This window comes from Engraulis encrasicolus, chromosome 24 (assembly GCF_034702125.1).
Source record: "Engraulis encrasicolus isolate BLACKSEA-1 chromosome 24, IST_EnEncr_1.0, whole genome shotgun sequence".
Taxonomy (NCBI): Eukaryota; Metazoa; Chordata; class Actinopteri; order Clupeiformes; family Engraulidae; genus Engraulis; species Engraulis encrasicolus.
The window spans coordinates 17303528-17330040 of record NC_085880.1 but is presented as its reverse complement, the minus strand read 5'-3'; the positions used below and the strand labels follow the sequence as shown (position 1 = coordinate 17330040).

Here is a 26513-nt window from a genome sequence, read left to right as displayed (position 1 = left end):
TGTCACTCATTTTTATTTCATCGTCCTACTTACAGCTGACATGTTTGGTGTTTTTTTTTCCACTCTAGGGATGAACTGCTCCGAAATTATCGGGAAAGAAAGTTGCAGCAAACAGTGTCTAAATGGAGTGTGTGCGCAAGTGACGCCAACATCCTTCCGATGTGACTGCCACCTCGGATACACAGGTTGGTACTGTAAAGCTCTCTTTTCTGAAGGCCAATTGCAACAGCACGGAGAGTAGTGTGGGATGTGACCAGTGTAGCCTTGTTCATTTCCTTAGCACTCAATGGCTTGAGCCTTGCCTTTGGGTGTACTACAATCAATTAAGCATGTGTGTTTTTGTTCAGATTAATGAAAACAGCACTTACGATGCTTGACTCCAGAACAGCATCAGCCCCAGCCCTAATCACTGCCTGAGGTAGCTTGTGCGTTTTGTGCGTTGTGTTGTGGTGGGTTGTTGCCACTGCAACATCAACAGTGTGGAGTGTACAACCATCTTAAACAGTGGTCCTAAATTTAAGCCGAAGCTAAGAAGTGGTGTGTGATCTGCCCAATGACATGAGGGCCAATTTGTTAGATGTTTGACCTCTGTGTGCTCTCCAAGTCAAGTCAAGGCAAGTCAGCTTTTATTGGCACTTTCTTCATATGCACAAGTCATACAAGGAAAATGAAATTACGTTTTCTCTCTATACCATGCCATGACATAGACATACACAAGACTGACATTTTACAGACTGACATAAAGTGCAAGACAGGACAGGTAACAGTGATGGACTGGTAACAATAAGTGATCAATAATAAATACAGTACAAAAGAACATTTAACATTCAACATTGAACATGTAAACAGAAGATAAGATAAATATGTTGTATTCGTGTTTGATTGTAGTGCTGCACGGATAACCCCAAGGATAAACAAACTGTTCTCTAGCAGCCCGATCTGCCACTTTCTATCAGTGTAGAATATGGATATTGGAACTTGCTCTGCGAAATAGCTACAATACAGCCTAATGTACAAGGGGAATGTTTTATGTTTATTTGTTTTGCATTGTTTTGATGGCCCCGGAGCTTAGAAGGTGCTTAGGATATTGCTATGGACCATTTTACATAACTGTTAGAGAGTTGTAATAATAAAATGTCCTCAGTTCCCCTTTTTCGGTCATTTGAATTTTTGTCGGATTACGCTTTTGATTCCAGAATTGAAAACAAGAAAAAAGATTGACAACAGTCCTGACCGGGGTCGCTCACCTTGTGTTCAAGCTCATGTTTGCTTACAGTGTATGCAGGGATGATTGTGCATTTATTACTCAAATCCTTTCAGATGGTTTGTTCAGAGCGGCCAGGGACATATTTTCCATATTTTGGTGGCAGTGTGCCTGTCATCTGCTACTCCGACGGTGGAAGATATCCCAGATGGACTTGATGCTGGCACTGCAGTGATTGGAGCCTCATCAAGAGCGGCCTTCATCTGCAGGGCCAGACTACCGCACAGGCTAGATGTGGCTGCAGCCAAGGGGCCTTCATCAGCCAAGGGGCCCCCAATCGGTCAAATGTTTAAAAAAAATGTAGAATTTTGACAGACAATATTGTATAATTCATATGTTGTGTTGAATACAGTTGGTAGACTGGTGGTACACAGTTGATAGACAATGTCTATGTAAATGTATTGTTAAATTTGCCTTCAGAGGGGGCCCCATAGCAACCTGTAGCCTAGGGGCCCCAAACCATCTTAATCCGGCCCTGTTCATGTGGTCTGCTCTGTTGTCTCCTGCTCTGCAGTAGGCAGCCATGGCTCAATGGTTAGAGCGCTGGCCTTCAGATCAGAGGGTTGCAGGTTCAAATCCCACCCTAACCAATCTCTACAACTTCACCCTTGGCTGAAGTGCCCTTGAGCAAGGCACCTAACACCCCAGTGCTACAGGGACTATAACCAATACCCTGTACTTAAAATAACTGTGACTTTGGATAGAAAGTGTCAGCCTAATGTAATGTGATGTCTCCTGCTGTCTAACGCTCTCTTATGGCCTCGCATATTACTTGTATCAAGCTAGTTTTACACCACCACCCCACCAACCCCCTCAACTCTCTTTTCTCTTTTGTGGAGCACCTCTACGGGAGGGAGAGAGAGCGTGGCCCATTACAAAGCCGAGACACGCTGCTGTGCTGTGCTGTTCTGTGCTTTGCTGTGCTGCGCTGCGCCCTGCTCTCCTGTCTTCCTCTGGGCAGCAGGCCGGCCGGTAGCTGGGGTGCCTCTGACTTAGCCGTAGCCGTCAGCCCATAAATCACCTGGAAGTTAGCGGCTGTCCGGGGTGCAGGCTGACCGCGTGGGGCGGCGCGGTATGGGGCAACGTGGGGCGGTGCAGTGCGGTGTGGAGCGGCGCGCACACCGGAGTCCGACACTACATAATAATGAGGAGCACCCCGGGGGATGTTTCAATTCAGATTTTTCTTTTGATGCCGTCTACCCCCCACTGCCTCCACCTCCACCTCCCGGCAACTAAAACCCACCCCCACCCCCCAACCGCCTCCACTGCATCCAGCTGCTACAGAGGAACGGGGGAAGGGGGGATGTATATGGGCTAGGTATTACAGACTTAATAGGCCACAGTCCTCGAGGGATTTGCTGCTAATTGTTTTGTAATTCACTTAGCCCTGCGGGTTTTCTTGGTAAATATTAAAACACGTCTGACTTGTGGTCGTGGCAGGCAGTCGTGATGTGCCTTTGTCTGGGTTTTGTTTGGAAGCCTTGACATGGGAATGATCCCGCCAGGGTATTTGGTAATTGCCCCTGGATGACGTGTGTGTGTTTGTGTTGATTTGGTGGAGGACTGTGCTGTGAAAAAAAAGGGCACAACCAGAGAATCACATACAAAGTCTACCAAAAGCACTTACTCTGTGCACAGTTTTGTTGGAGAGAAAGCAAAGCTTTGTGGGGGAAAAATGTGTCACCAAACCTCATCAGTTTCCTATTCTCATGTGATGTGGAGTCACAGTTGGATTCCTGAACTCTGGAAGTGAAAGCATATTTGAGCAGCATATTTTTACACACTAAAAGCACCATGCAATCAGACAGTGTGCAGCGCACTCTGGAGCCTAGGTACATATTCATGCATGCACCCGCCCAGCAAACACAAAAAGGGTGGTGAATACGTTCGGTAGGTAACCAGGCAGATGGATGCTACTACTTTTAATCATGTAAAAGACGGCTACTTTTATGCATGTAAGAGACGGTGCCTGCCTGCCCTGTGTGCGCAAAGGCAAAGATATATATGTGGGTGTATATATACCCACAGATGCTACCAGTGATGCATCCAAAACCATGGGGTGGGGTGGGGTGGGCTTGGGGGGGTGGCAGGGCCTGGAACAAGGGAACGTGGGGTTGTGGGTGGGGTTTGAGGGGGGGTGGGGGGGGGTGCAGTGCGTGGAACAAGGGAAGTTGAATCGCTAGGGGATTAGCATGGAGGAATATGCTAAGAAATAAGTCACACAGAAAGATAAATGAGTTAGCACCTGCTGAAGACCACAGAAATGAAAACGCCCCTCTCGGGAATAAAATCAAATGGCGCTCACCTTGAACCTGGCGCTGCGGCTCACGCAGGGCTAAATTTAACCCACCGGGGGCAAGAGTCAGACAAGCTGCGGGATGTCAGATGCCTTACAATGTCTGCTTGCCTTACAAGGATGTCCTTGCTCACACCTTGATGCTTTTGCTCTGCTGGTCGCTCGTGTGGACCTCGCTGAAGTCCATGGGAGGAGTGGAGGAGTAGAGGTAGAGCAGGAGGAGGAAGAGGAGGAGGAGGAGGAGGAGGAGGAGGAGAGGCGTAGGAGTAGGAGGAGGAATAGGAAGATGAAGAGGGGAGCTCTTCTTTTCGTGTTTCTGGCTCCGCAGTGACTGCTGACTTGAGCTGAATAGGCGGAAGATGTGTGTTAGGGAGAGGCCTTGGTCTAAGAAGGTTAAGTAGATCAAACCCCACTGTACTGTACTGTACTGTACTGTACTGTACTGTCTAGGGGCATGTGTGAGTAATTTATGTATCTCAGCCAAAGCACATGTCTCTGAAATATTTCAATGAATAATTGAGCAAATGCACCGCAATGACATTATGAGAAAAAATATATTAATATGGCCTTTCATGTTCCCGATTCAGAGTCCTACTGTGGCTCCTGTCTGCTCTTAAGGATACTGCGGACACTTCTGAAAAATCCTAACGACTTCTTAAAGCTTAAAACCTGAATAATTGATTAAAAAATACTGTCATGTTGGCTATGATCGCTCCCTTGGGTAGTTGGTGAGATGAAAAAAAAACATAGTGATGCGCGGAAGATAGGCAAGATGATGATATTAGGTAGAGGAAGGCAAAGCAAAAAACGCCGTAATTGTTTTCCAGACAGCCGGTAAACATGTCCATCAAGATTTTCATTGGTTATATTGGGGGAGACCTCTGAGAGTTTGGTGATATTGAATGCCGTTTTGACGTGGAGGCCCCTAGATGACTGGGGAATAGGATGACAAAAGTGATTTTAATGATGGACGACTTCTACTTCTTCTTTTACTTTGACTGAGTTCTTTTGAATCATTTGAACAAGAGAGGGAAAGGTATCTCTTTGTACTTTTTAACAGTAATCCTGCTTTTAGCAGATTAAAAGAATACTGACTCCTCATTCATGTTAATTCTCGCACTTGCTCTCCATTAGGAAAAAAGGTCTGGAATCCCAGATTAAAAAAAGGGACGTGCTTTGCGTGTTATACTAGGATTGCTGTTAATTTTGTCATTGTGACAAATGTACGTTTGGGCATGTTACAGTAGGCCGGAGATTTTACAGCGCTAGCGCTACTGCTTCTATAAAACAGAGTGAACTGCAGGGGAGGAGGAGGCGTTATTATGGAAATTTGTGAGTGCGGTGCGCGCCACACATATCCTGCCTGTTGTGTTGACCCAGTTGTGTGTACATATGAAGAGCCAGAATCTCTGGGATGGGATGGGAAAGCTGTCGCTCCAGTTGTCCCGGGCATCACTTCATGCATAATTGCACATTTGCTCGTATTTTTAAAAAGACATTTTGCAATTCCTTTTGTTGTTCAATGGAAGACACAACAAATGCAGTTTATCTTAAAGTGTGTTGCACCACTACATCCCCCCCCACCCCCCTTTCCCCTGTCAATATTGCGCTTTTATCTTTCCATACGGTTGGATTCCTTTTTTTCCTCTTCTCTCAATTCACAATGCCCATGTCACTGTCTTGAGCTGCAGAGAGAGACACACAGCACTGTAGCTTTGAACATAACACCCCTTCGCCTGTTCCGTATCAAACAAGCGCACTACCATGACAGCATCCTTTGTACTAAATCAGAATTTCCCCTAGCTAGGAATTGTTATGAATGCTGTCTGCTAAAGTCAATCATTTATCTCTTTTGAATTTGCACATTCTTCGTGTTTTTTTGCAACAGTGTGAGAGGGTGTCAAGTCTTTTTCTCCACAGGTGCTCAGATAAGGGTATATGGGGCTCTTATACAGTAGCTTCTCTCATTCTCTCTCTCTCTCTCTCTCTCTCTCTCTCTCTCTCTCTCTCTCTCTCTCTCTCTCTCTCTCTCTCTCTCTCTCTCTCTCTCTCTATCAATCTCTCTCCCCCCCTCTCTCTTTCTCTCTCTTTTTCTCTCTCTCCACTCTCTCCCTCTCTCTCTTTCTCTTTTCTCTCTCTCTCTCTCTCTTTCTCTTTCTCTGTCTCTCTCTCTCCTCTCCTCTCCTCTCCATTGTTTCAGGTTCTCTTTGCGACATGAGGAGGATGCCTTGTGTGCCTAACCCGTGCAAAAATGATGGAAAGTGCTCTGAGTCTGAGACTGCGGAGGAGGGCTTTACCTGCACCTGCCCAGAAGCGTTCATGGGGCCCCACTGTGACGGGGAGCTGAACAGCACTTGTGCGTCTTACGGGTGTCAAGCTGAACCCCCGTGCTCAGAGGAAGATCATGTGAGAACTCTTTAAACCCCCCCTCTGCTCCCCTTCAACACCCCCCACCGCCTCGACCCCCCCACACCTGCGCACACACCTACCCCCTCCTCATAAACACACACACACACACACACACACACACACACACACACACACACACACACACACACACACACACACACACACACACACACACACACACACACACACACACACACACACACACACACACATCCACACATACACCTACTCACAATCATGTGCCTTAGAGAGAAAATGATTAATAGAAAAATGTCACATGCAAATTGATGTGCTATCTTTGCGGCGGATCAAGTAGTGTCATTCTGAAGGTTACCGTTCTGTTTTGATAGTGCGACAGTGCTGGCATTTGTTTTAATTGATAGGCCCCGGTTGAGGCCAGCACATATTTAAGCACCATATCAAAAATGCTATTACAAGAAAGCTCTTGGGCATGAGGTGTCTGTCCCAATTTTCCATTTCAGCCACACACGATAAATTGTTGCTCTGGCATGGGTTTTTTTTTTTTAAATCAGGATCTTATAGTGGCCAGTCTTTTTTTTTTTTTTTTTTTTTAAACTCTACAGCGAATGGGGCCAGGAATGGGGAAAAGAAAAATGTCATAATGAATTAATTGTCTTGGGTGACCTTCCTTCTCCTTTATGATGGAATTTGCCACGTGGATGGCGCCATAAAGGGGCTTTGTGAATAGGGAGGGTGGGCGTCCGAGAGAGCGGCAGGTGCCTGATAGGCGTCCGAGAGAGTGAAAGCACTGACGTATGATTGGTGGCATTGGAGGCACGCGCTAATTGATCTGCTCGACATTGATTGGTCCTGCTGAGATTCTGTCTCGGATTGCCTGCAAGACAACTCCTTGGAGCTGTGAAAGAAAAAATGAAAAAATAAAATACTTTCATCATTCAGATAAGAAGGGGCTACATGGGGGGTAGAGTAGGACCCAATCAGCACACAGGATAGAGCTGTAGGATACTGACATTTCAATAGTGATGTGTTTTGGGTTGCGCAGAACATTTGTGAGTCAAGGTTTGTAGGGGATATCTGTTAACACAGTATCAGAGACATGTTGCTATCGTCACTGCAAGATCTTTTTTTTTAAAGATATTGTTTTGGCCTTTTTGACTATTTATGACAATGTATAGTGAAGATGGTGACAGGAAGCAAGTGGGGAGAGAGAGATGGGGAAGGGCCGGCAAAGGACCCGGGCCGGGAACCGAACCCAGGTCGGCCGCATAGTAGACAAGTGCCCTACTGTTAGGCCACAGCAGGGCCCGTCACTGCAAGTTCTATGCTGCGTAGCATCATATGAAATGAAAAGAAATAGTCTATGAATTTTTTTATTAAGCAACTTCAAGAACTCTATTCTTGCAGCACAAAACCTTCATCTTTTTCAGAGACCCCAGTCAAGGTGGGAGGTGGCAAGGTGGCAGCCTTAACTAAAGCGTAAAGTGCTGGGAGGAAACCCTGATGTAAGTAAGGTGAAACATGGTCCCCGCTGCAAAAAGGTGGTACCCTTTCATTCCACTTCATCCTTTACAATACAGTCACGAACGATCCACCCTCCCTCCTCCCAAACGCTAAGCAGCCTCAGCCTGTACCAGGTTTTAATGTCATCATGAGTTTTCATCTGGCTGCCTTTCCTCAATTGCTCTTTTGTTCTTTTCGTCTTGTCGGGGCGCCCGGATCAGAAACATTATTGTTGTCAAGATCAGTTAGTAAACAACAGTGTGCCATGACATAGCCTGCTAATGACCCGTCTCCCTCTATTTTAAGGTTTTAGTCGGCGCCGAACAAGGCGAGCTCGCTGTCTTCTTCCTTTATAAGTTTTTTCCGCCAGCCAAACTCTTGTCTAATGTTTTCTTCTCAAATGCACCAGGGTTGTCTTGTGTTGTGTCTTGTGTCTTGTGTGTTTTTTTTTCTCTCTGTCTTTTTTTTCCTGTTTTGTTTTGTTCTCCTCTAAAGCTGCATACCTGCCAGTTGATGATTAAATGCTCAGCAGTGATGAAGCATATCTTATCATGAATACCCACCCGCCCTTCTCTTTTCCCCACGTTTCCTCTCTCCCCCATCTCTCGTTCTACTCCCCCTTTTCTCCACCCTTCTATGTCCTCAATCTCTTTCCTCTCCTCTCCTCCCCTCCTCTCCTCTCCTCCTCTCCTCTGCTCACTGCCCCCTCCTCTCGTCTCCTCTCCTCCCTCTATGTCCCTATTCCCTCCCCCATCTCTTTCCTCATTCTGACTGCCCAGCATGGCCTTTTCCCTCAAACTGAAACACAATTTCATTTTTTTTATCTCTCTTTGTCTATTTCTTCCCTCCTCTTTGTTCATTCCATACCCACCCCTCCTCACTCATTCTTCTTTTCTTTTCTTTTCAGTTCTTTTCTTTTATTCTTCTTTAATTTCTTCTCTTTTCTTTTTTTCCTCTTTTCTTTTTCCCCCCAGCCCTCCACGTGTGTGTGTGAAGAGGGGCTCCCTGCAGGCGGTGGCAGGCAGTGCAGGAGGGTGCGGCAGGCGTGTGCATCCTCTCCCTGTCTCAACAACGGCAGCTGTGTGTCCCTCGGTGACGATTACACCTGCAGGTAAGCGCAGCTGGGGGTCCGGTCCTCTCCCCTCCTCTCCTCTTTTCTCCTCTCCTCTCCTCTTCTCTCCTCTCCTCTCCTCTCCTCTCCTCTCCTCTCCCCTCCTCTCCTCTCCTCGCCCCTCCTCTCCTCTCCTCTCCTCTCCTTTCCTCTCCTTTCCCCTCCTCTCCTCTCCCTCCTCTCCTCTCCTCTCCTCTCCTCTCCTCTCCTCTCCTTTCCTCTCCTCTCCTCTCCTCTCCTCTCCTCTCCTCTCCTCTCCTCTCCTCTCCTCTTTTCTCCTTTCCTGTCAGGTCCTCTCCTCTCTTATCCTCTCCTCTCCTCTCCTCTCCTCTCCTCTCATCTCCTCTCCTCTCCTCTCCTCTCCTGTCCTGTCCTGTCCTGTCCTGTCCTCTCCTCTCCTCTCCTCTCCTCTCCTCTCCTCTCCTCTCCTCTCCTCTCCTCTCCTCTCCTCGCCTGACTGCCACAGCCCCCTGTGCTGAAAGCTGAAAAGCTGGAGCCAACTTTGCAAAGCGGAGCAGAGCAGAGAGGAGCCAGCCTGGGGCCCTTGCAGGGCTTTGCTTTTCTGCAGCAGCAATCAATTACCCTACGTCCTGCTTTAGGCTAGATGCCTTTTATTATTTTATGTGGGAATATATAAAAACTCTGCTTTAAATGATGCAAAACGCGTGATTGCGGCTCACTTTCTTTTTCTTTTTTTTTGCGCCTCACTTTTTTTTCTTCCATCAGATGATTAAATAGACCTGCCACAAAAAAATGGAAATTAAAATCCATTTCTTTTAGAGTTTGTTTTATTATTTATGCCACTGCTCATATATTTTGTCTTTGGCCCTCTCACGGTGTGACTATCTACGACTGAGATCCATCTGCGTGGTGTTGTAGTATCTGCCCAAGTGACAGCTTTTCAGTTCATGCCTTAGTGATAATAAGTGATAGCACAGCTACTTTATTGCTCCGTACAGGGGAATGCTTATTTTTAGAGACCCATCGTTTTTCCACCCTGAGTTATTGCTCCAGATATCGCCCCCGTTGGATATCTCAGTGGGTTTGAATGGTTGCCCACCTAAATCAATGCATTTGAATGGGATTCTTTAAGTAAATGACAGTAAAGGGTAGAGGTCACAAAGCCACAGACAGAGAGAGAGAGAGAGAGAGAGAGAGAGAGAGAGAGAGAGAGAGAGAGAGAGAGAAAGAGAAAGAGAGGGGGAATTAAAAAAAAGAGAAGTTTGAATTAAAAGCGAAACGGTAAAACCAGATAAAGTTGTTCACGGTAGGTTAGGGCGGTGATGGATCAGAGTGTGTTGAAACAAAAGGCGTGTGGTGTGGCGTGGTGTGGCGTGGTGGGGTGTTGTGGAGCATTATCAGTGAAGCATGAGAGTGGGGCCGGTGAGAGAAGCAGCGGCGGTGAGCCGTGGTGGCAGATAAAAAGGCAACGTACGGCCACCGGTCATACGGGACCCGCGCTCATAATGGCAGAATCAGGTGGGCCTGACCCAATAACATCACTTAAACTGCCCCCGTGCCCAGAGGAAATGTGTTCCAGGCTGAGAGAGAGAGAGAGACAGAGAGAGAGAGAGAGAGAGAGAGAGAGACAGAGAGACAGAGAGAGAGAGTGTGAGAGAGAGACAGAGAGAGGCAGAGTGAGAGAGGGGGGGGGAGAGAGAGAGAGAGAGAGAGAGAGAGAGAGAGAGAGAGAGAGAGAGAGAGAGAGAGAGAGAGAGAGAGAGAGAGAGGTGGAGTGTGAGAGAGAGAGGGGTAGAGAGAGAGATTCTTTTTTACACCAGTTTTTGCCCTCACCATCCCTGCAGCATAACACACCAAACCATCCTTCCCTCCTCCCCTCCTCTCCTCCTCTCATCTCCTCTCTCCTCTTCTCCCCCCCCCCTCTTCCTCCCCCCTCCCCCACCCCTCATCTAAGGTAGGACATAGGTTGGTCTATGTGTTTTAGGCACAATTTTTTTTCATGCCCTGTGAAAGCCAACATGATCACCTTTAATGTGATCCCAAATTGCACAAGTGAATGAGCACAATGTTCACATCTTTCTGTATTCTTCTTCTTCTTTTCTTCTGTGTTGTTGTAGAAGGGGTATCAGCAGCCGTGTGTACAGTACACTCCTTCTGCTTCTTTCCCCTGCTCCATTAGCTCCAGCAAAAGTACCACTGTTTTCATGTTGTATTCAAGGTTGCCATTTTAGCCTGATGTGTATACAGTGTAACATATACTAGTTTGTGATGTTTGTGCTTTAACAGACCTTTTTTGTGCGTGTGCGTACATGCGTGTGTGTGCATGTATGTGTGTGTGTGTGTGTGTGTGTGTGTGTGTGTGCGTGCGCGTGCGTGCGCATGCGTGCGCGCGAGTGTGTGTGTGTGTGTGTGTGTGTGTGAGACAGAGAGAGAGCTGGTCAGGGTAGTGGTGGTATTATTTGTGGCTGTGTTTATCACAGGCAGTGAGTCCACATGACCACCACAGCCCTGTTGTATACTGTAGCCACTGGACGGGAGGTGAACTGGAAAGCATCACTGATCACCTCTCTCATCTCTCTTTCTCTCTCTCATCTCTCTCTCTCTCTCTCTCTCTCTCTCTCTCTCTCTCTCTCTCTCTCTCTCTCTCTCTCTCTCTCTCTCTCTCTCTCTCTCTCTCTCTTTCTTTCTTTCTTTCTTCTCCACAGATGCCTCAGAGGGTTCACCGGGAAGAACTGCGAGGACGTAATGGACTACTGCAGGCTGCTCAGTATTAACTGTCTGAATGAGGGATTGTGCCTCAGTCTAATCGGCGGGTATGATGTAAGTAACCTAATAACAGACACCAACTAATGAAATACTCACAAACAAAAAGAAAAAAGAGAACCCCCTCTTGATAACACACACACAGTGTGAAACCACCGCATGAACCAAGGCCCTAATGAGGAGACATGAGGTGGCCTGGTCCTCTGGGCCGCTGACAGCTTTTGCCAGGCCCAGGACAAAGTCATCTGAAAGGGCCCCCCTATCCAATACATGCAATGTAATGAGGACCCTATTCTGGGCCCTCTGTCTCTCTGGGCCCGGCACAACCGACCCGTTTGTTCCCCCCCTGTCAGCTTCTCTGCTGGTCCTAAATAGTAAAATAGTCAATTTGTTACTGATGTCATTAGGACTACAGGCAGTAGGCTTCCCATGGCGTATGACAATAATTTAATTTGCTGTAGTCTCCCCCTCGTTGACAGGCCTCCATTATATTTATTTAGAAGAAAATAATAAAATAAGACTTTCAGCAGCAACAGATGCATAGGCAGGGCCGCTGACAGCTTTTGCTGGGCCCAGGACAAAAGTGATCTGAAAAGGCCCCCTACCCAATATATACAAAGTAATGGGGATCCAATTCTGGGCCCCCTATCTCCCTGGGCCCCAGGACAACATACCCCTTTGTCCCCCCTGTTGGCAGGCCTGTGCGAGAAACAGACAGTTGTCACCTGTTTGAACACATTACAGATCATTCTGGAAAAAAAAGAAAACAGACAATTATAATTGTTTTAGTTAATAATTGTATTTCTTACTAAATACTCTGCATACCTTTAATCAAGATGATGATGGTGATTAAACACTATAACAATGCGAAGGAGCTATCCAACAGAGAATAATTGTACATGCTATTTATGATTTTTGCTGTACTGTATCAGAGCTTGACTTTCAGTTCTTTTTAAGCAGCTGTTTGCCTTGTGATGATAATGCTGAGTTTCTATCTCTCTCCTTACAGTGGCACCTTGAAACTGTGCTGAAGCTGATGTTCATGTACAATACCATTAGTAGAACAGGGGTGCACTTCTCGAAACCAAAGTTGCTTACTACATTAGCTACTTTGTTGTTTGCAATGCAATTTCCCATTGGCAACTACTGAAGTTGCTAACTGGCTAACAACTATGCTTTTGAGAAATACACCCCAGAATTGTTATGCTCTGTTCCCCCAAACCAAGCTAATCAGATATGTGATTATACTAACAGATCCAAAGGCAGACATCGCATCTCATAATGCGGGCAGCCATTATTTTACAAAACAATACTTATCGAGCGAATAACGGAGTCCATGTCAGGGGGATGACAAATGTGCTGCGCCTCTGACAGTCAATAGCTTCGTGTTCATCTATAACCATTTTGATGGCAGCTGTTTTGTTCTGTTGAATATAGATGATGTTTTGGCTTTGGTGTCTCAGGGTCTCCTCCCGCTGCCGACCTTCTGTCTCAGTAGCATCGCAGTGTCACCTTGACTGCCTGTCATGTGCTCTTTTGCACGTCATCTGTTGTTTAATCAAGGAGGCGCGTGGTGGACAGGCAGCCGCATCAACATCAACGTGCCGATGATAAAAAGCGCAGCACTGATCCTTATTAGGGTCACCTCTGCTGGTGGCTGCAAATATCACATTTAATGTCATGATTAGGCCTGTTATGTCACTTCCTGTCACATTTTCAATGTGGCAGCCATTTGCAGAGATGATAACACCAAGCCTGTGCTTTTCTCTCTCTCTCTCTCTCTCTCTCTCTCTCTCTCTCTCTCTCTCTCTCTCTCTCTCTCTCTCTCTCTCTCTCTCTCTCTCTCTTTGCCATAGTCACAATATCATCATCAATCCTAAATAAATTGGCAAATACTTCATGTGTCATTGGGTAAATTTCCTAGCTAAGGCCTAGTATAGGCCCTGCCTCACCAATCTTAAACCTTAGCAAAGAAAAATTCAGAGGGACTCTTTGGTGTCCCTTTTTTCATTATCTGTTTTTCTTTCTTGGAAAAAAGAAAGTGTCTGCGCTGTATGGATATTTCTTCTTCTTTTTTTCCTTATAGGTTCATGCGTCCTCATTTATATCCTGCACCTGCAACAATTATTATTTTTTGGGATGTGCGCGCACCTCACACCTTTTTTAACTGTTTTTCTGTTTTTTCCCCACCTTCCTTCCTGGTCCTTCCTGCTAGTGTCTGTGTGCGCCCGGTTGGACAGGAGAGGTGTGCCAGCACGTGGAGAACGCCTGCCTCATCTACCCAGACGGCTGCCTGAACGGCGCCACATGCATAAGCATCAGCCAGCCCACCGCCCCACCGCGCTACACCTGCAAGTGTGCCGCCGGATACACAGGTGAGGAGACGAGCCGCAGCCGCAGCCACAGTCACCTTAGCAGCAGCGGCAGCAGCAGTGGTGCTACACCATTAGCCAGGAGCTGCACTTCGCGGCTATAATAAATTGCCCATCTGTCAAAAGTGTTGTTATTCCTCTTAAACTTGATTATGAGATTATAAGATTCAGGGGCTCTCGCGAGACGCCAGTACACAACCTGTCAGTCAAGTGCTTATGAATATTTATGTGGGAACGAGCGGGCACACTGTCATAATCTTGGGACTGTGTGGAGGCAATTCATTAAGAAAATTACTTTCGATTTGTTAACTTTGTGAGAAAAAAACCCACCACCCCTGGGTGTCTTTGATGTCTGAAGGATGGAGCGCGTACTAAACACTAAATGTCCATTGTGTGTTTGTTCACTGATTTGCTGGCTAAATGTCTCCGTATGCAGCTTATTTCCAGGGAAATGTAAACATCCACCATAGAATTCCCATAAACACGTTCTTATTACTAAACGTCCTGACTTGATAAAGTGACAGCCAAATTGTCATACACCGACCTGTATGAAGTGGACTAATGCATTCTCCTGGCGCAGCCAGCGCTAATAATGAATAGCTCCACTGTGCTCCACTAAAACCTCATTTGCTATTAATCAATGCTTGACGTAGGTTCACATAAAACTTAGCAGCGGGGCTAATGTGGGAGGTGCCCGGAGCCATTTTGCCTGCATTGTGGTGTCAGCATGACATACTGTACTCTATCCTCTGTCCATGTCATGCAGTAGCACATTGTGCGCTCTCCACCCGTGGGTTGAAGGTCTTTTGTCCTTGATGTAGAACACGGCCGCGCTAATATAACCACAGAACTCCGGCATGTCACTGGAGTGTACTGTTTGCGTAGCGCAGCACTGACCTTCCGGTCCTTGTTGCACACAGAGATGGTTTTAATTGCCTCCGTCTAATTAAGACTACATTAAATCTGTTTACAGCAGACACTCAAGGGTTCAGCGATGTCAAGGGGTTTTATATCGCATTCTTGCGGTTGTAAACATCGTTATGCTTCTTCTCTAAAACGGCTCCTATGCATGTGAGGTGCGACATGCACTTTAAACAAATGTATTTTACGATTTCTATGTTTATTATGGAGTATGGCCCTACAGTGCATGTATCAATATGTTATATTATGTAGCTACCCTGTACACACCTAGTGCCAGCATACAATAATATTTACACATTTTATTTGGAGTGCATTACAAGATACCCGAGGGCACTTTACAGGGCAGAATGGTAACATAGTAGTGTGTTAAAAAGCAGTAGGAAGTACGAAGACAGTAATGACAAAAAAACTGTAATGCAAAAGGGTAAATACGAGCATGTGGTGGCAATGACATGGCCTCTAAAACTATGAAGAACACATAGAGAGGGTGCACACACTACAACCAAACCAAGAGGCTTCTCCTTTAAAACCAAACAAACAAAACGTCCTGCCTCTTTTGATTATTCTGTTTTCCAAATCCTATTATAAAAACAATCCTCGTCCCATTTCACAAAAAGATAGGAGAGTGGGAAAAAAACGGATCATGATTTTATTCTGTACGGGCCACGAGAGCTGGACGTGCTCCAGAATGTAATGGGCTCTACCTTGGCCCACGCTGCACCTTGCCCACCCAGATCCATCACAAAAATTGGCATGGCAGTTTTAGCCTAATTTTTGCTGACAACCAAACAAACAAGTAAACAAACAAATCAGCAAGCGGTAATTAAAACATAAGCCGGCTCTCGGTAGAGGCAACGATAGTGCACTGCACTTCCTCACCTCCTGCAAAAAAATGATCAGATGGTTGGTCAGCAAATGACGCTGAATGCGCGACTGATTGGACTGGTTCATCTTTGAACGTTTTGTTTGTTATGATTGTGTGACAACGTCACACATGCATGCACATCACAAATCCCTTCACATGATGACAGGCATCTGAGTGCGGACTTACAACAAATACTGCGGCACAAAGAGTTGATATGAGGTGGAGCCGTCGGAGCAAGCTGAATGTCAGGGGGTGAGCGAGGGGTCTGGGCCTTGATAATCCGTGAATAGCTAATCAGCAATAGGCTCAGTTATGGAAATGGGAGTCTATGAAACCCTGTCACAAGATGACCTGTGTTTCCAAAGTCTTTGATTGCCCCGTAGCTTTCATGGCAATGGGTGGATTGTCCTTATCGCCATCGTCTGTAGAAATGGTTTTGATGTATAAGAGTTGTAAAGAAAGCACAGAATATAAATATAAATGTGTTTATGTTCATGGTCATGGTATAGTGTAGTGTGGCCAAAAATAAGACAAAAATTGCCTGGGCTGCTTGTTGCCCTGACATGGACTAAGGCGCCTCTCAACATCAGTGTGAGTAGTACGTATATTCTATGTAACTCGGCAGCAAAGAGACAACACTAATGCAAAAACTAGAAGCATTCAGAGAGCGCAGACCTCTGCCAAGGAAGCTGCTTGATAGAATATCTGACTATGTTACACCCTAAGTCTTTCTGCCTTCTTTTTGTGGAGTCCGCGCAATTCAATTTCTGGTCACTAGGGGCGTCTACATATATAGGCCAGCAATGGTGAAGAATCTTTTAAAAAGTCCTGGTTCCGGTCTGTGATCCGGATCACCACCAGAATTTAATCACTTGTTCCTTGGATCATTACTAACAACTCCATAAAGTTTCGTCCAAATCAGTTGATTAGTTTTTGAGTTATCCTGCTGACAGAATCTTTCAAAAAGTCCTGGTTCCGGTTCGTGATCCGGATCACTACCAGAATTTAATTACTTGTTCCTTGGGTCATTACTAAGTCAAGTCAAGTCAAGTCAAAGTTTATTTGTATAGCACATTTCATATTTACATAGACTCAAAGCGCTTATTAGATAAAAGAAACACACGTAACAATTTAATAACAATTAAAATATTAACAACCCAATAAAAAAATTAAATGCACAAAATAAGAGTAAAAGATAAAAATCATGAATTATAAGCTACAGAGAATAAAAAAGTTTTAAGACCCTTCTTAAAAGATACTACGGATTGAGGTGACTTTAGTTCTAACGGTAGATTATTCCAGAGGGATGGAGCACAGTAACTAAAAGTGCCATGACTGGCTAACAACTCCACAAAGTTTTGTGCAAATCCGTTGATTAGTTTTTGAGTTATGCTGCTGACAAACAAACAAATAAACAAACAGACAGACAGACAAACCAATGTGACCGAACAAAACATTACCTCCTTGGCGGAGGTAAAAAGGCACTGTATTCTTGATCATTTGGAGTTAATTTGGTATTGTACAGTCAGACATCAAAAACCCCCAAAAGTCCAAGGTCCACTGCCAAATGTTTACTGTACATCTGAAAGCTGGTGCTCTGAAAACACAGTAATGAGATAGATCAGTGCTATGGAGTGCCTCAAACACAAGCACATCACAGAGGGCCCATACTGGGCTGCCTGTTTCGAGCACAATACGGCTGGCCTACAAAAACACCTACTAAAAGACACAGCCTTCAATAGTCACATGGTGTGGTGTCCCATATGGGTTTGTTTTGCCTCGTCTTTACAAGAGGACACATGAAAAAGGAATGTGGTGTACGCTGTTCTTTTTGCTGGTCCAGTTCAATCATGTGGCCATGTAAGAGTTTGAGGCATTTTATCAGCGGGAGATGTGTTCTATAAAGCTCCTACACCTCCAAACATCTTCCTCTGTAGTGTATGTTTTTCATGTGATATAGGAAAACAAACAAACGAACGTCATGAGCCATTGAGTTCAGTGGGGAAAGGATCCAGGACTTTTTTAAATTTATTCTTTTATTTTAAAAAAAAGCATATCCCCCAGCCATGCATGCTCCGTACCCATGGGAGGCATAATAAAGCAGTAATGAAGAACTGCCACACCATGCACACAGTACTCCTCACACCCCCCATGCGTGAGAGGAGACAGAGCCAAACCATTAGATGCTGTATTATGATTTACACTGTGTTTGTCCTAATGGTGCTTTGTTCACCAACAAATCTTACAGTTAATACAATTTTTCTCCATATTGCCATCTGCCTGGCCTGGGCCAATGAGTGAGGTCCAGCTCGTCTGCTCGTGCCCAGATTTCTACCGCAGCCCAAAGGCATGCCTTTCCCGTCAGAGCCGTCTGCACACGGCCGCTATAAGTGGATTATCTTGCGATTTGCCTTATAATGTCTCAAAAGTGAAGGGCCTGTGGAGGTTAGGCGGCATTTCATCAGGAAAATCTGGAGAGCATGGCCAACACACACACTCGGCCACCGGCAGGGCTGGACTGGCCATCTGGCATAGCAGGTATTTCCCGGTGGGCCCCGCACCCTTGTGGGCCCCTATTTTCAGAAATGTAAAAAAAAATGTCAAAGAAAATCTTTTTTTTACATTTCTGAAAATAGGGGCCCACAAGGGTGCGGGGCACACAAGGGTGCGGGGCCCACCGGTGAGTCAGTTCTGCGGCGCTAATTATGGGATCGGGGGGCCCCTTTAATCCAAAAGTGCCCGGGCCCTATTTCTCCCCCAGCCCAGCCCTGGCCACCGGGGCCGATCTTGTGCTGGAGTGCTGATTGGTACCAGTCGGAAAATGGCTGCTTGGGTAATTACGTACATGAAATTTAATTTCAAGAGGTGGATAAAAACATACTGTTTCATATCATTGTACAATTACTGTCCCCATTTACAGTAAATAATGACATTATACTGATGCATACAAAATACTTACAGTAAATAATGACATTGTACTGATGCATACAAAATACTTTGATAGTGGAACCACAGGGCTGTTTGTTTGGGTGAAACCCACGTCTTTTTCAGCTATTCTGGCTCAACTCATTTTGAAGTACTATGTTGCTAATAGTAGTTTATTTTCAGATTTTTAAGACCCTCTGTTTTAGTTGTTGCTTTCAATGCATGCAAATATACAGTACAATACATACAATATACAACATGTATTTATGTAGCGCAATATCACAACAATGAAATTGTCTCAAAGCACTTTGTAGCATAAAGATTGTTGTGTGATTTTTGAAGAAGGCATTCATTTTTTTTTGCTTTTTTAATGGAAGTGACTACTAACCTCACCATATGGTTTAACTTGGGACTCTACTTTGTTATTAGTATGCTACGGTGTGAAATGTTTTAAATATTTATGCATATGGATGAATCCACAATATAGCTGCACAGTTATAAGGTCACTTTTGTTGACCTGATGTTTTGCATTGCCTATAGCACTATTGTTGGCGTTCCTCTCTGACACAGGGGAGAGTGTGAACTCAGTGGAGTGGGGGAGAAACTGCAGCATCTGTTTTAGAGACTCCAGTACCTGTAATAGAGCATTATTATGATGACAAATAGGAGTAAAACATCACGATAATGATGAAGAATAGAGGCGTCAGGTCATTGAGTGAGCTGTGAACCAGTGAGTGTCCCCTATTACAAAAGCTCATCTCAACAAGAGGAAATGCTGAATATTGCACCGATCGTGCTTTTTTATATCACCATTTGCATATCAATGTCATGAATATTTTTTTTTGTGGTTCTTGAACTGAGTGAGGAATTGTGTTCATTGGCTCAAACCAACTGTAACTGAATTGCTTCTTGGGAATCATTTTTGAGGATTGTATTGTTCCCCCTGCTCCTCAGTCTTTTATCCACCGCGATGGGGAGATGATCAGATACTGTAAGCTATTTTTATAGCATTTCACCAGTACGGCTTTGGCTGCTCTGACAGATATCGTGCTACTTCCCTGATGAGTTTTTCCAGCAAGTGAAAGAAAAAAATCTTCTTGCAATTGAACAGATTGCTCGGCCAATTGGTGATTTGCAGCCAAAAGGCCTTGAGAGCTGCTCTAAACACTTAAAACACTGATTTGAAATGAAAATGAGAACAACAAAAATGATGAATAAAACATGGGTAAGTCTCCTCGTCTTCTCGTCCTCTTCCTGTGTGAGGTATAGTGAGTTGCATACACTTGAATCGTAGCAGCCATCTGCAGCAGTGAATGAAGCAACACTGTTTTTTTGCATCCACTCCAATGGTACTGGGGAATTTCAAACAAATGACTGAAGCAGGGGAAACGAGCAATGCTAATTATTTTTGTATGCGTGCAGCACTCTGTCTGCTTGAATTGATATTTTAGGAGGGACGGAGAATTTGGTTGCAGCCTTTGTAATTTAGGGTAGAACGAAGGGAGGGGGGTCTCTGAATGGCAACTTGAGATCCCACATTTACCATAGCAGAGAGTCTCAGCTATCTATCAATCACCAGCAGAACAGCATAAATTAGTGCAACCCATTTATGCACTATTAGCATCACATTCCAGCCTACAATTTACAAGAACTGAGGCCTCCGCAATGATGTAGCTGGTGACAGTAATTTGGTAATGTTTTTAAATTCACATTCCTGATTTCAATCTGTAAAATGATCACCTCACATGCCTCTTTGGGCTGAAATCACACGTCTTTACTGGGAGGTTTGCTGCTACACAAGTGTACTCTACATGCAAAAGTAGCCAATGCCCTGTTGTTTTCTAATCAGACATGGCACCCAGAGAGGCACCAGAATTTAAAATTAGGAACTGTCTCCTAATAAATAATTGCAACGGCCTGATCCGAAATAAACTCAACGATGAATTACATTGAAAATTATTCATACACTGCCTTTGCTTTTATATTCAATTTTCAAATGACGATATTGGCTTTAACTTGTGCATTGAACCATATTTTTTTTATCCATATTCATAATGCAAGTATAAAGATTTATTTGACGTAGGTAGTGGGCCAGACTCCATTCTATCGTTTGACAGCAAAAGCCTCCTTTTAACAGCACTTTCCTAATCTAAGAGCCACTCAGTCTGAGTTTTCTGTCAGAAGCAAAAGCAAAGCAGTGTGCTGCTGGTGTCCTTAAGGTCAGCAAGAGATGTCAAGAACACAGATTGCAATCAGCCAAAAGGAGTATGATGACATGCTTTAAAAAAAAAGCACCAAAAAAAGCAATATGTGTCTATGAAGGCAGGTGAAATCTGCGGCTGGGGAAGGGCAGATCGCTCCTCGATAAAGGCGCCTTTTTAATCTGCACCTTCCTGCAGCCCCACACCACACCGCCTTCTTATCTGAACCCTTCCCTTTAGATTCAAAGCTGATGAAAACCCCAAAAGCAGCCGCCGCAGCCACACGGCTCGAGTGGAGTCGAGCTCCCCTCCTTTCCTTTTCCTCTCCATCCATCGTTGCCATGAAAACAAGGTATTGATCTGAAAATTACATCTGCAAATTACAAAAAGATGGCTGTCGGGCTGTTCCTCAGATGAATTTAATGCTTTGTATAATGCGTGTTTTTCATGTTTGTTTAGTTGGAAGCCATTGCTTTAGGACCCGTTTTATGTGGTACATAGAATATATACACGTACATAAAGCTGCCTGCGTTAACCATCTGTGTTAGCCTGTTTGGGGCCTGCTGTTTCCTGCATGTTTTTTGTTGTATATACTGTAGATAGGCATGGTTATTGTGGTTATGGTTATATGCTTTGCTAATCACTCACGGACCTTGGGCTAGCTTAAATCACTTGGTAGTAATACCGGACTGCTGTTTTCCAAATCTGCTTGTTCAAGCAGAAACGGGCCTTTTTGTGCTTGAGCCTAAAGATTATGGCATATAAAAGGAAACTTAATCAATATCCCCCGGTAGAATACAGATTGCGGTGGGCATTTAATGCTTGTGCTTTGCAACCAGCAGAGCACATTAGAAGGAGGCAGAACAAACTAACAAAATGTGATTTCTACTTTTTAGTGTGAACGCTGGCTGGCCGACACCGAATGATTTTGCTGTTTTAATGTACGTACATAGAGCAATGAACTAATTGACTCTAAGCAAGCCGGGCCATGGGCTGTAATGGTATATAGACAGACTATGTCAGGGCTGGACTGGCCATCTGGCATAGCGGGCATTTACATTTCTGAAAATAAGGGCCCACGAGGGTGTGGGGCCACCGGGGCTGACTGACCCACCAGGGAGTCAGTTCTACACCGCTAATTATGAGGGGGGGGGGGCCTTTAAGCCAAAAGTGCCCGGGCCCTATTTCTTCCCCAGTCCAGCCCTGGACTATATAGGTAGACTTGGGAACTGAGGATGGATGAGGAGCCAGATAAGAGGAAGGTGGAGTGGATAGATTGATAAACAGAACAGGGCCCTGGCTGATGGGGAGATAGAAGCGTAGAGAGATACGTACTGTAGATACGCTTCCCAGGTCAGCAGATACAGATCTGGCTAGTAATCAATTACTTTCTTCCACTTTTAGTTTCACTTGAGCAATTAGAGTTTCTTTTTTGTCTTTTTGTCTTTCTCTTTTTCTCTATCCTCTCTCTCTCTCTCTCTCTCTCTCTCTCTCTCTCTCTCTCCTTCCCCTGACTCTGTCCGTCCTTTGCTAAGTGGCTCTACCCATCCTTCACACACACGCGCGCGTGCGCACACACACACGCGCACATACATTTATGCACGCAAACACAGGCACACACACACACACACACACACACACACACACACACACACACACACACACACACACACACACACACACACACACACACACACACACACACACACACACACACACACACACACACACACAGACAGACACACAGGGCAAGACCTCATCTCTCCTGGCTCCGCCTGGCGTTGCGTGACCTCCTAATTCTGACTTTGCTTCCTGACCTTTCCCGTGTTCGTTCCCCCCTCATATCCCTCCCCATTCATCATCCTTCCCCCACAGCTAAGTCACTCACACCTTGCCAGCGTCAACACGGGCAGCTAGCTGCCAAATTAGAGAGCTAGCCTAGCCTGCCGCATATACCCCAAGAAAGCCTTTCGCTCCACACTCCCCACTCCTCTACTCCTATAGCTGTGTATGTGTGTGTGTGTGTGTGTGTGTGTGTGTGTGTGTGTGTGTGTGTGTGTGTGTGTGTGTGTGTGTGTGTGTGTGTGTGTGTGTGTGTGTGCGTGTGCGTGAGTGTATGTGTGTGAGAAGCCTTTGCAGATGTCCTCCCTACCCCCACCCCCCTTCTTGGAGATAGGTCATTTGTTTTTGTAAGAATGTACTGTACTGTATTGTACTGTTTTATGTCAGGTGCATTTGGCCTGAGCGGCGTTTCTCTGTGTGTTGGCCTCTTTGTGGAGCACTATAAAAAGGCTAAGTCAAGCCGGCCAGGCTATTGACAGGACTTTGGCTGGTCATTTGTTTGGCTGCAAGTCTCCACAGATTGCCTTCTGTCCATTTTTTACGCTGATGAATGTTTACACTCTCCGCTCTCGCAGCTCAAAGCTCAACATTGTGTGTGTATGTGTGTGCGTGTGTGTGTGCGGGTGTGTGTGCGACGCATGTGTGTGTGCTTGTTTGTGTACGTGTGCGTGTGCGTGTGCGTGTGCGTGTGTGTGTGTGTGTGTGTGTGTGTGTGTGTGTGTGTGTGTGTGTGTGTGTGTGTGTGTGTGTGTGTGTGTGTGTGTGTGTGTGTGTGCGACGCGTGTGCGTGGGCTTGTGCGTGTGTGTGTGCGACGCGTGTGCGTGGGCTTGCGCGTGTGTGTGTGCGATGCATGTGTGTGTGCGTGTGTGTGTACGTATGTCAGTTTGTGTTAAAGTAACAGGCTGCGGGAGCAGTGAGGACTCCATTCATCATGTATCAGAGCTAAGTAGTCTGGTATTGCCTGTGTTTTGGGTGGCAGAGAGAAGGGGGGGGGGGGAATCAATGTTTTCTTAGAAAGACAGACCTGATATACCATGAGATTTCAGAGATCCATTCCCATAACGCTGTAAAGTTTCAAAATACATCTTTCACTGAAATGTAATTTCCACACACTAACAGCAGTTTCTGCCAGGCCTCTGTTATTTGTTTTTATTTGGAAAAGCAAAATCCCATTTTCAAGGCCTGACAAACATGTCTTGTCAAACATTGCCAGGTAAACGTCCTTCTAGCTGTTTTTGCTATTTAAAAAGTCTCTGGTTAATATCTGTTGCTTTCTCTATAAAATCAATTGTATTACACAGAATACGTAGCTACATGTTAGATACTCTATGACAGGGATGTCAAACTGCGGAGCCATTTTATTCGGCCCGCAAGATCGTTTCAAATGTGTATTACAGTTGGCTCACATACACCATTAATGTATAGCGTTACACAACTTGAACATGACATTTGCTATATCACAGAATGTGCAGACACATTTGAACAGACAAATATGATGGGAAAGAGTGTATTTGTGTATGTGAAATTTAACTGTAGGCCTTTTAAAAATAATAATTGTAGAGTTCGGCCCGCGACTTCATTCCAGATTTTGGTTTTGGCCGTAAGTCAATTTGAGCTTGATATCCCTGCTCTATGATAAGGGAAACGAATAGACTTTTGTACTATAGGCATAGTGTTACCCGTGTTTTTTCTTTTCTTGATGGTTGGCCAGAAAGGTAGCCTTATCCTCCCCCGTATGAACACCTGCCATGTTATACACACAATTCTACTGAAGCCAACAGTAATTCCCAAAGCCAGTGATTCTGCCAGTGTTGTGTCAAAGAGGTGTACCACAGAACATAAAAAGGCACACATGTGAAAGTTAACTTGTCAAAGAAAAAGCTATGTATATCATACAAAATGTGGAACATGTGGATTTGAAAGATATCATGTTAAAGCGATAGATGTCAGAGAGAGAGAGCTTGTCAAATACATAGAAATGTCGAAGAAACGGATATAAAGGTCTTGAAGGGAGTGTTTCTGTCATGCTGCGGTAATGAGTCTTGATTTTTTTCCCCTCTGTGTGTGTGTGTGTGTGTGTGTGTGTGTGTGTGTGTGTGTGTGTGTGTGTGTGTGTGTGTGTGTGTGTGTGTGTGTGTGTGTGTCTCCCAGGACGCCACTGTGAGGCCGAAGTGGATGAGTGTGAGTCCAACCCTTGCCGCCACAACGGGACTTGTACCGACCTGGTGGGCTCCTACCACTGCACTTGTCCCCCAGGTACACAAGTTATCTTCCTCTCTTCCCTTCCCTTCTCTTCTCTTTTCTTTTCTTTTCCTTTCTTTTCTTTTCTTTTCTTTTCTTTTCTTTTCTTTTCTTCTGTACTTCTCTTCCCCTCTTTTCTTCCCAACTAACCTTCCCCTCTTCTCTTCTCTTCTCTTCTCTTCTCTTCTCTTCTCTTCTCTTCTCTTCTCTTCGTTTCTCTTCTCTTCTCTTCTCTTCTCTTCTCTTCGTTTCTCTTCTCTTCGTTTCTCTTCTCTTTTCTTCGTTTCTCTTCTCTTCTCTTCTCTTCTCTTCTCTTCTCTTCTCTTCTCTTCTCTTCTCTTCCGTACTCCTCTTGCCCTCTTCTCTTCCCCTCTTGTCCTCCCTCAGGTACCCGACTTCTCTTCTCTTCCCCTCTCTTTCAAAATCCACAATTGATTGGGCCCCAACTGTATTGGATCATTTCAGTGCTCAGTCCAGCACTGATCCAATCCTCCCCCCTTCAAACCACAGACACGCACGCACGCACGCGCACGCATGCACACGCACGCACACGCACGCATGCACACGCACACACACACACACACACACACACACACACACACACACACACACACACACACACACACACACACACACACACACACACACACACACACACACACACACACACACATGCACCAACCACCCCACCAAACCACACCACCCCACCAAATGTCGCCGCCCCCCTCCAGTAGTAGACTGACTGACAGCCCAGCAGATCAGTGCTGCTCTTTGCCAGGGGCTCATTAGAGCGGCAGGATTGTGTCAATATTGTGTTATGAAATGGTCTCCCATCAGACTAGACGCTCTCCCATTGTAATCATGGGATTGGGGGCCCTGTAATTGTTGATTCTCCTCCACCAGCTGAGGCAGCAGCGTTTGCATTCTCTGATGCAGTCTGAAACCAGCAGCAGCAGCAGCAGTGAGTGGTCCCCACCCGGGAGATTGGCCTGCTCCTCCTCTCCTGGCACACACTGCCAATGCACTCACTCACTCACTCACTCACTCACTCACTCACTCACTCACTCACTCACTCACTCACTCACTCACTCACTCACTCACTCACTCACTCACTCCTCTCTCTCTTCCCTCTACCCTCTCCCCCCCTCTCTCTCTCTCTCTCTCTCTCTCTCGCTCTCTTTCTCTCTCTCTCTCTCTCTCTCTCTCCTCTCCTCTCCTCTCCTCTCCTCTCCCTCCCTTTCTTCTTCTCTCTGTCTCTCTGTCTCTCTCTCCCCTCTGCCAGCTGCTCCCATTCGTCCAATGAGAGCATGGCACAGAGTCCCAGGCCCCCCACACGCACACACGTACACACACAGACACACACGCACACATGCACGCACACACACACGCTCGCAAGCACACACACACACACGCGCACAGACACACAGACACACACACACACACACACACACACACACACACGCGCACAGACACACAGACACACACACACACACACACACACACACACAGCACACATGCAGTCTACTACACAGACCACTCTACACACATACTGCCATGCCACCTTTTCCAAAGTGTATCAGGAGTACACAGTACACTGCAGTGAGAAAGAATGGGCTCTCTCTCTTGGCTTCTTATTGAACAAAGAAACTAATAACGTGAAATTTGTTCATCTCTCAAAAATGATGAGAAAACGTTCATGAGGGATTATTTGGAACATGTAATGTTTGTGTTTGAAGGGGGTGGGGTTGAAGGGGGGGGGGGGTGATGGTTCTGGAAAGAAAAATCGATGTAATACCTCCCAAAGGCATCTGCTGTTAAAACAGCCCCTTTAGGGGGTCCTCTCATGAAACGATAACCTG

At 45.5% G+C, this 26513-nt stretch overlaps 1 protein-coding gene across 1 annotated transcript in view; it reads left to right on the top strand.

The window, feature by feature from the left end:
* eys (eyes shut homolog) overlaps positions 1 to 26513 on the top strand; it is a 364937-nt gene that overhangs the window by 10201 nt on the left and 328223 nt on the right. Inside the window, exons 4-9 of the mRNA XM_063191194.1 lie at positions 69 to 185; positions 5761 to 5966; positions 8426 to 8562; positions 11229 to 11343; positions 13502 to 13661; positions 24565 to 24669. Coding sequence (XP_063047264.1) covers positions 69 to 185; positions 5761 to 5966; positions 8426 to 8562; positions 11229 to 11343; positions 13502 to 13661; positions 24565 to 24669 — 840 coding nt within the window. The remainder of the gene's footprint in view (positions 1 to 68; positions 186 to 5760; positions 5967 to 8425; positions 8563 to 11228; positions 11344 to 13501; positions 13662 to 24564; positions 24670 to 26513) is intronic.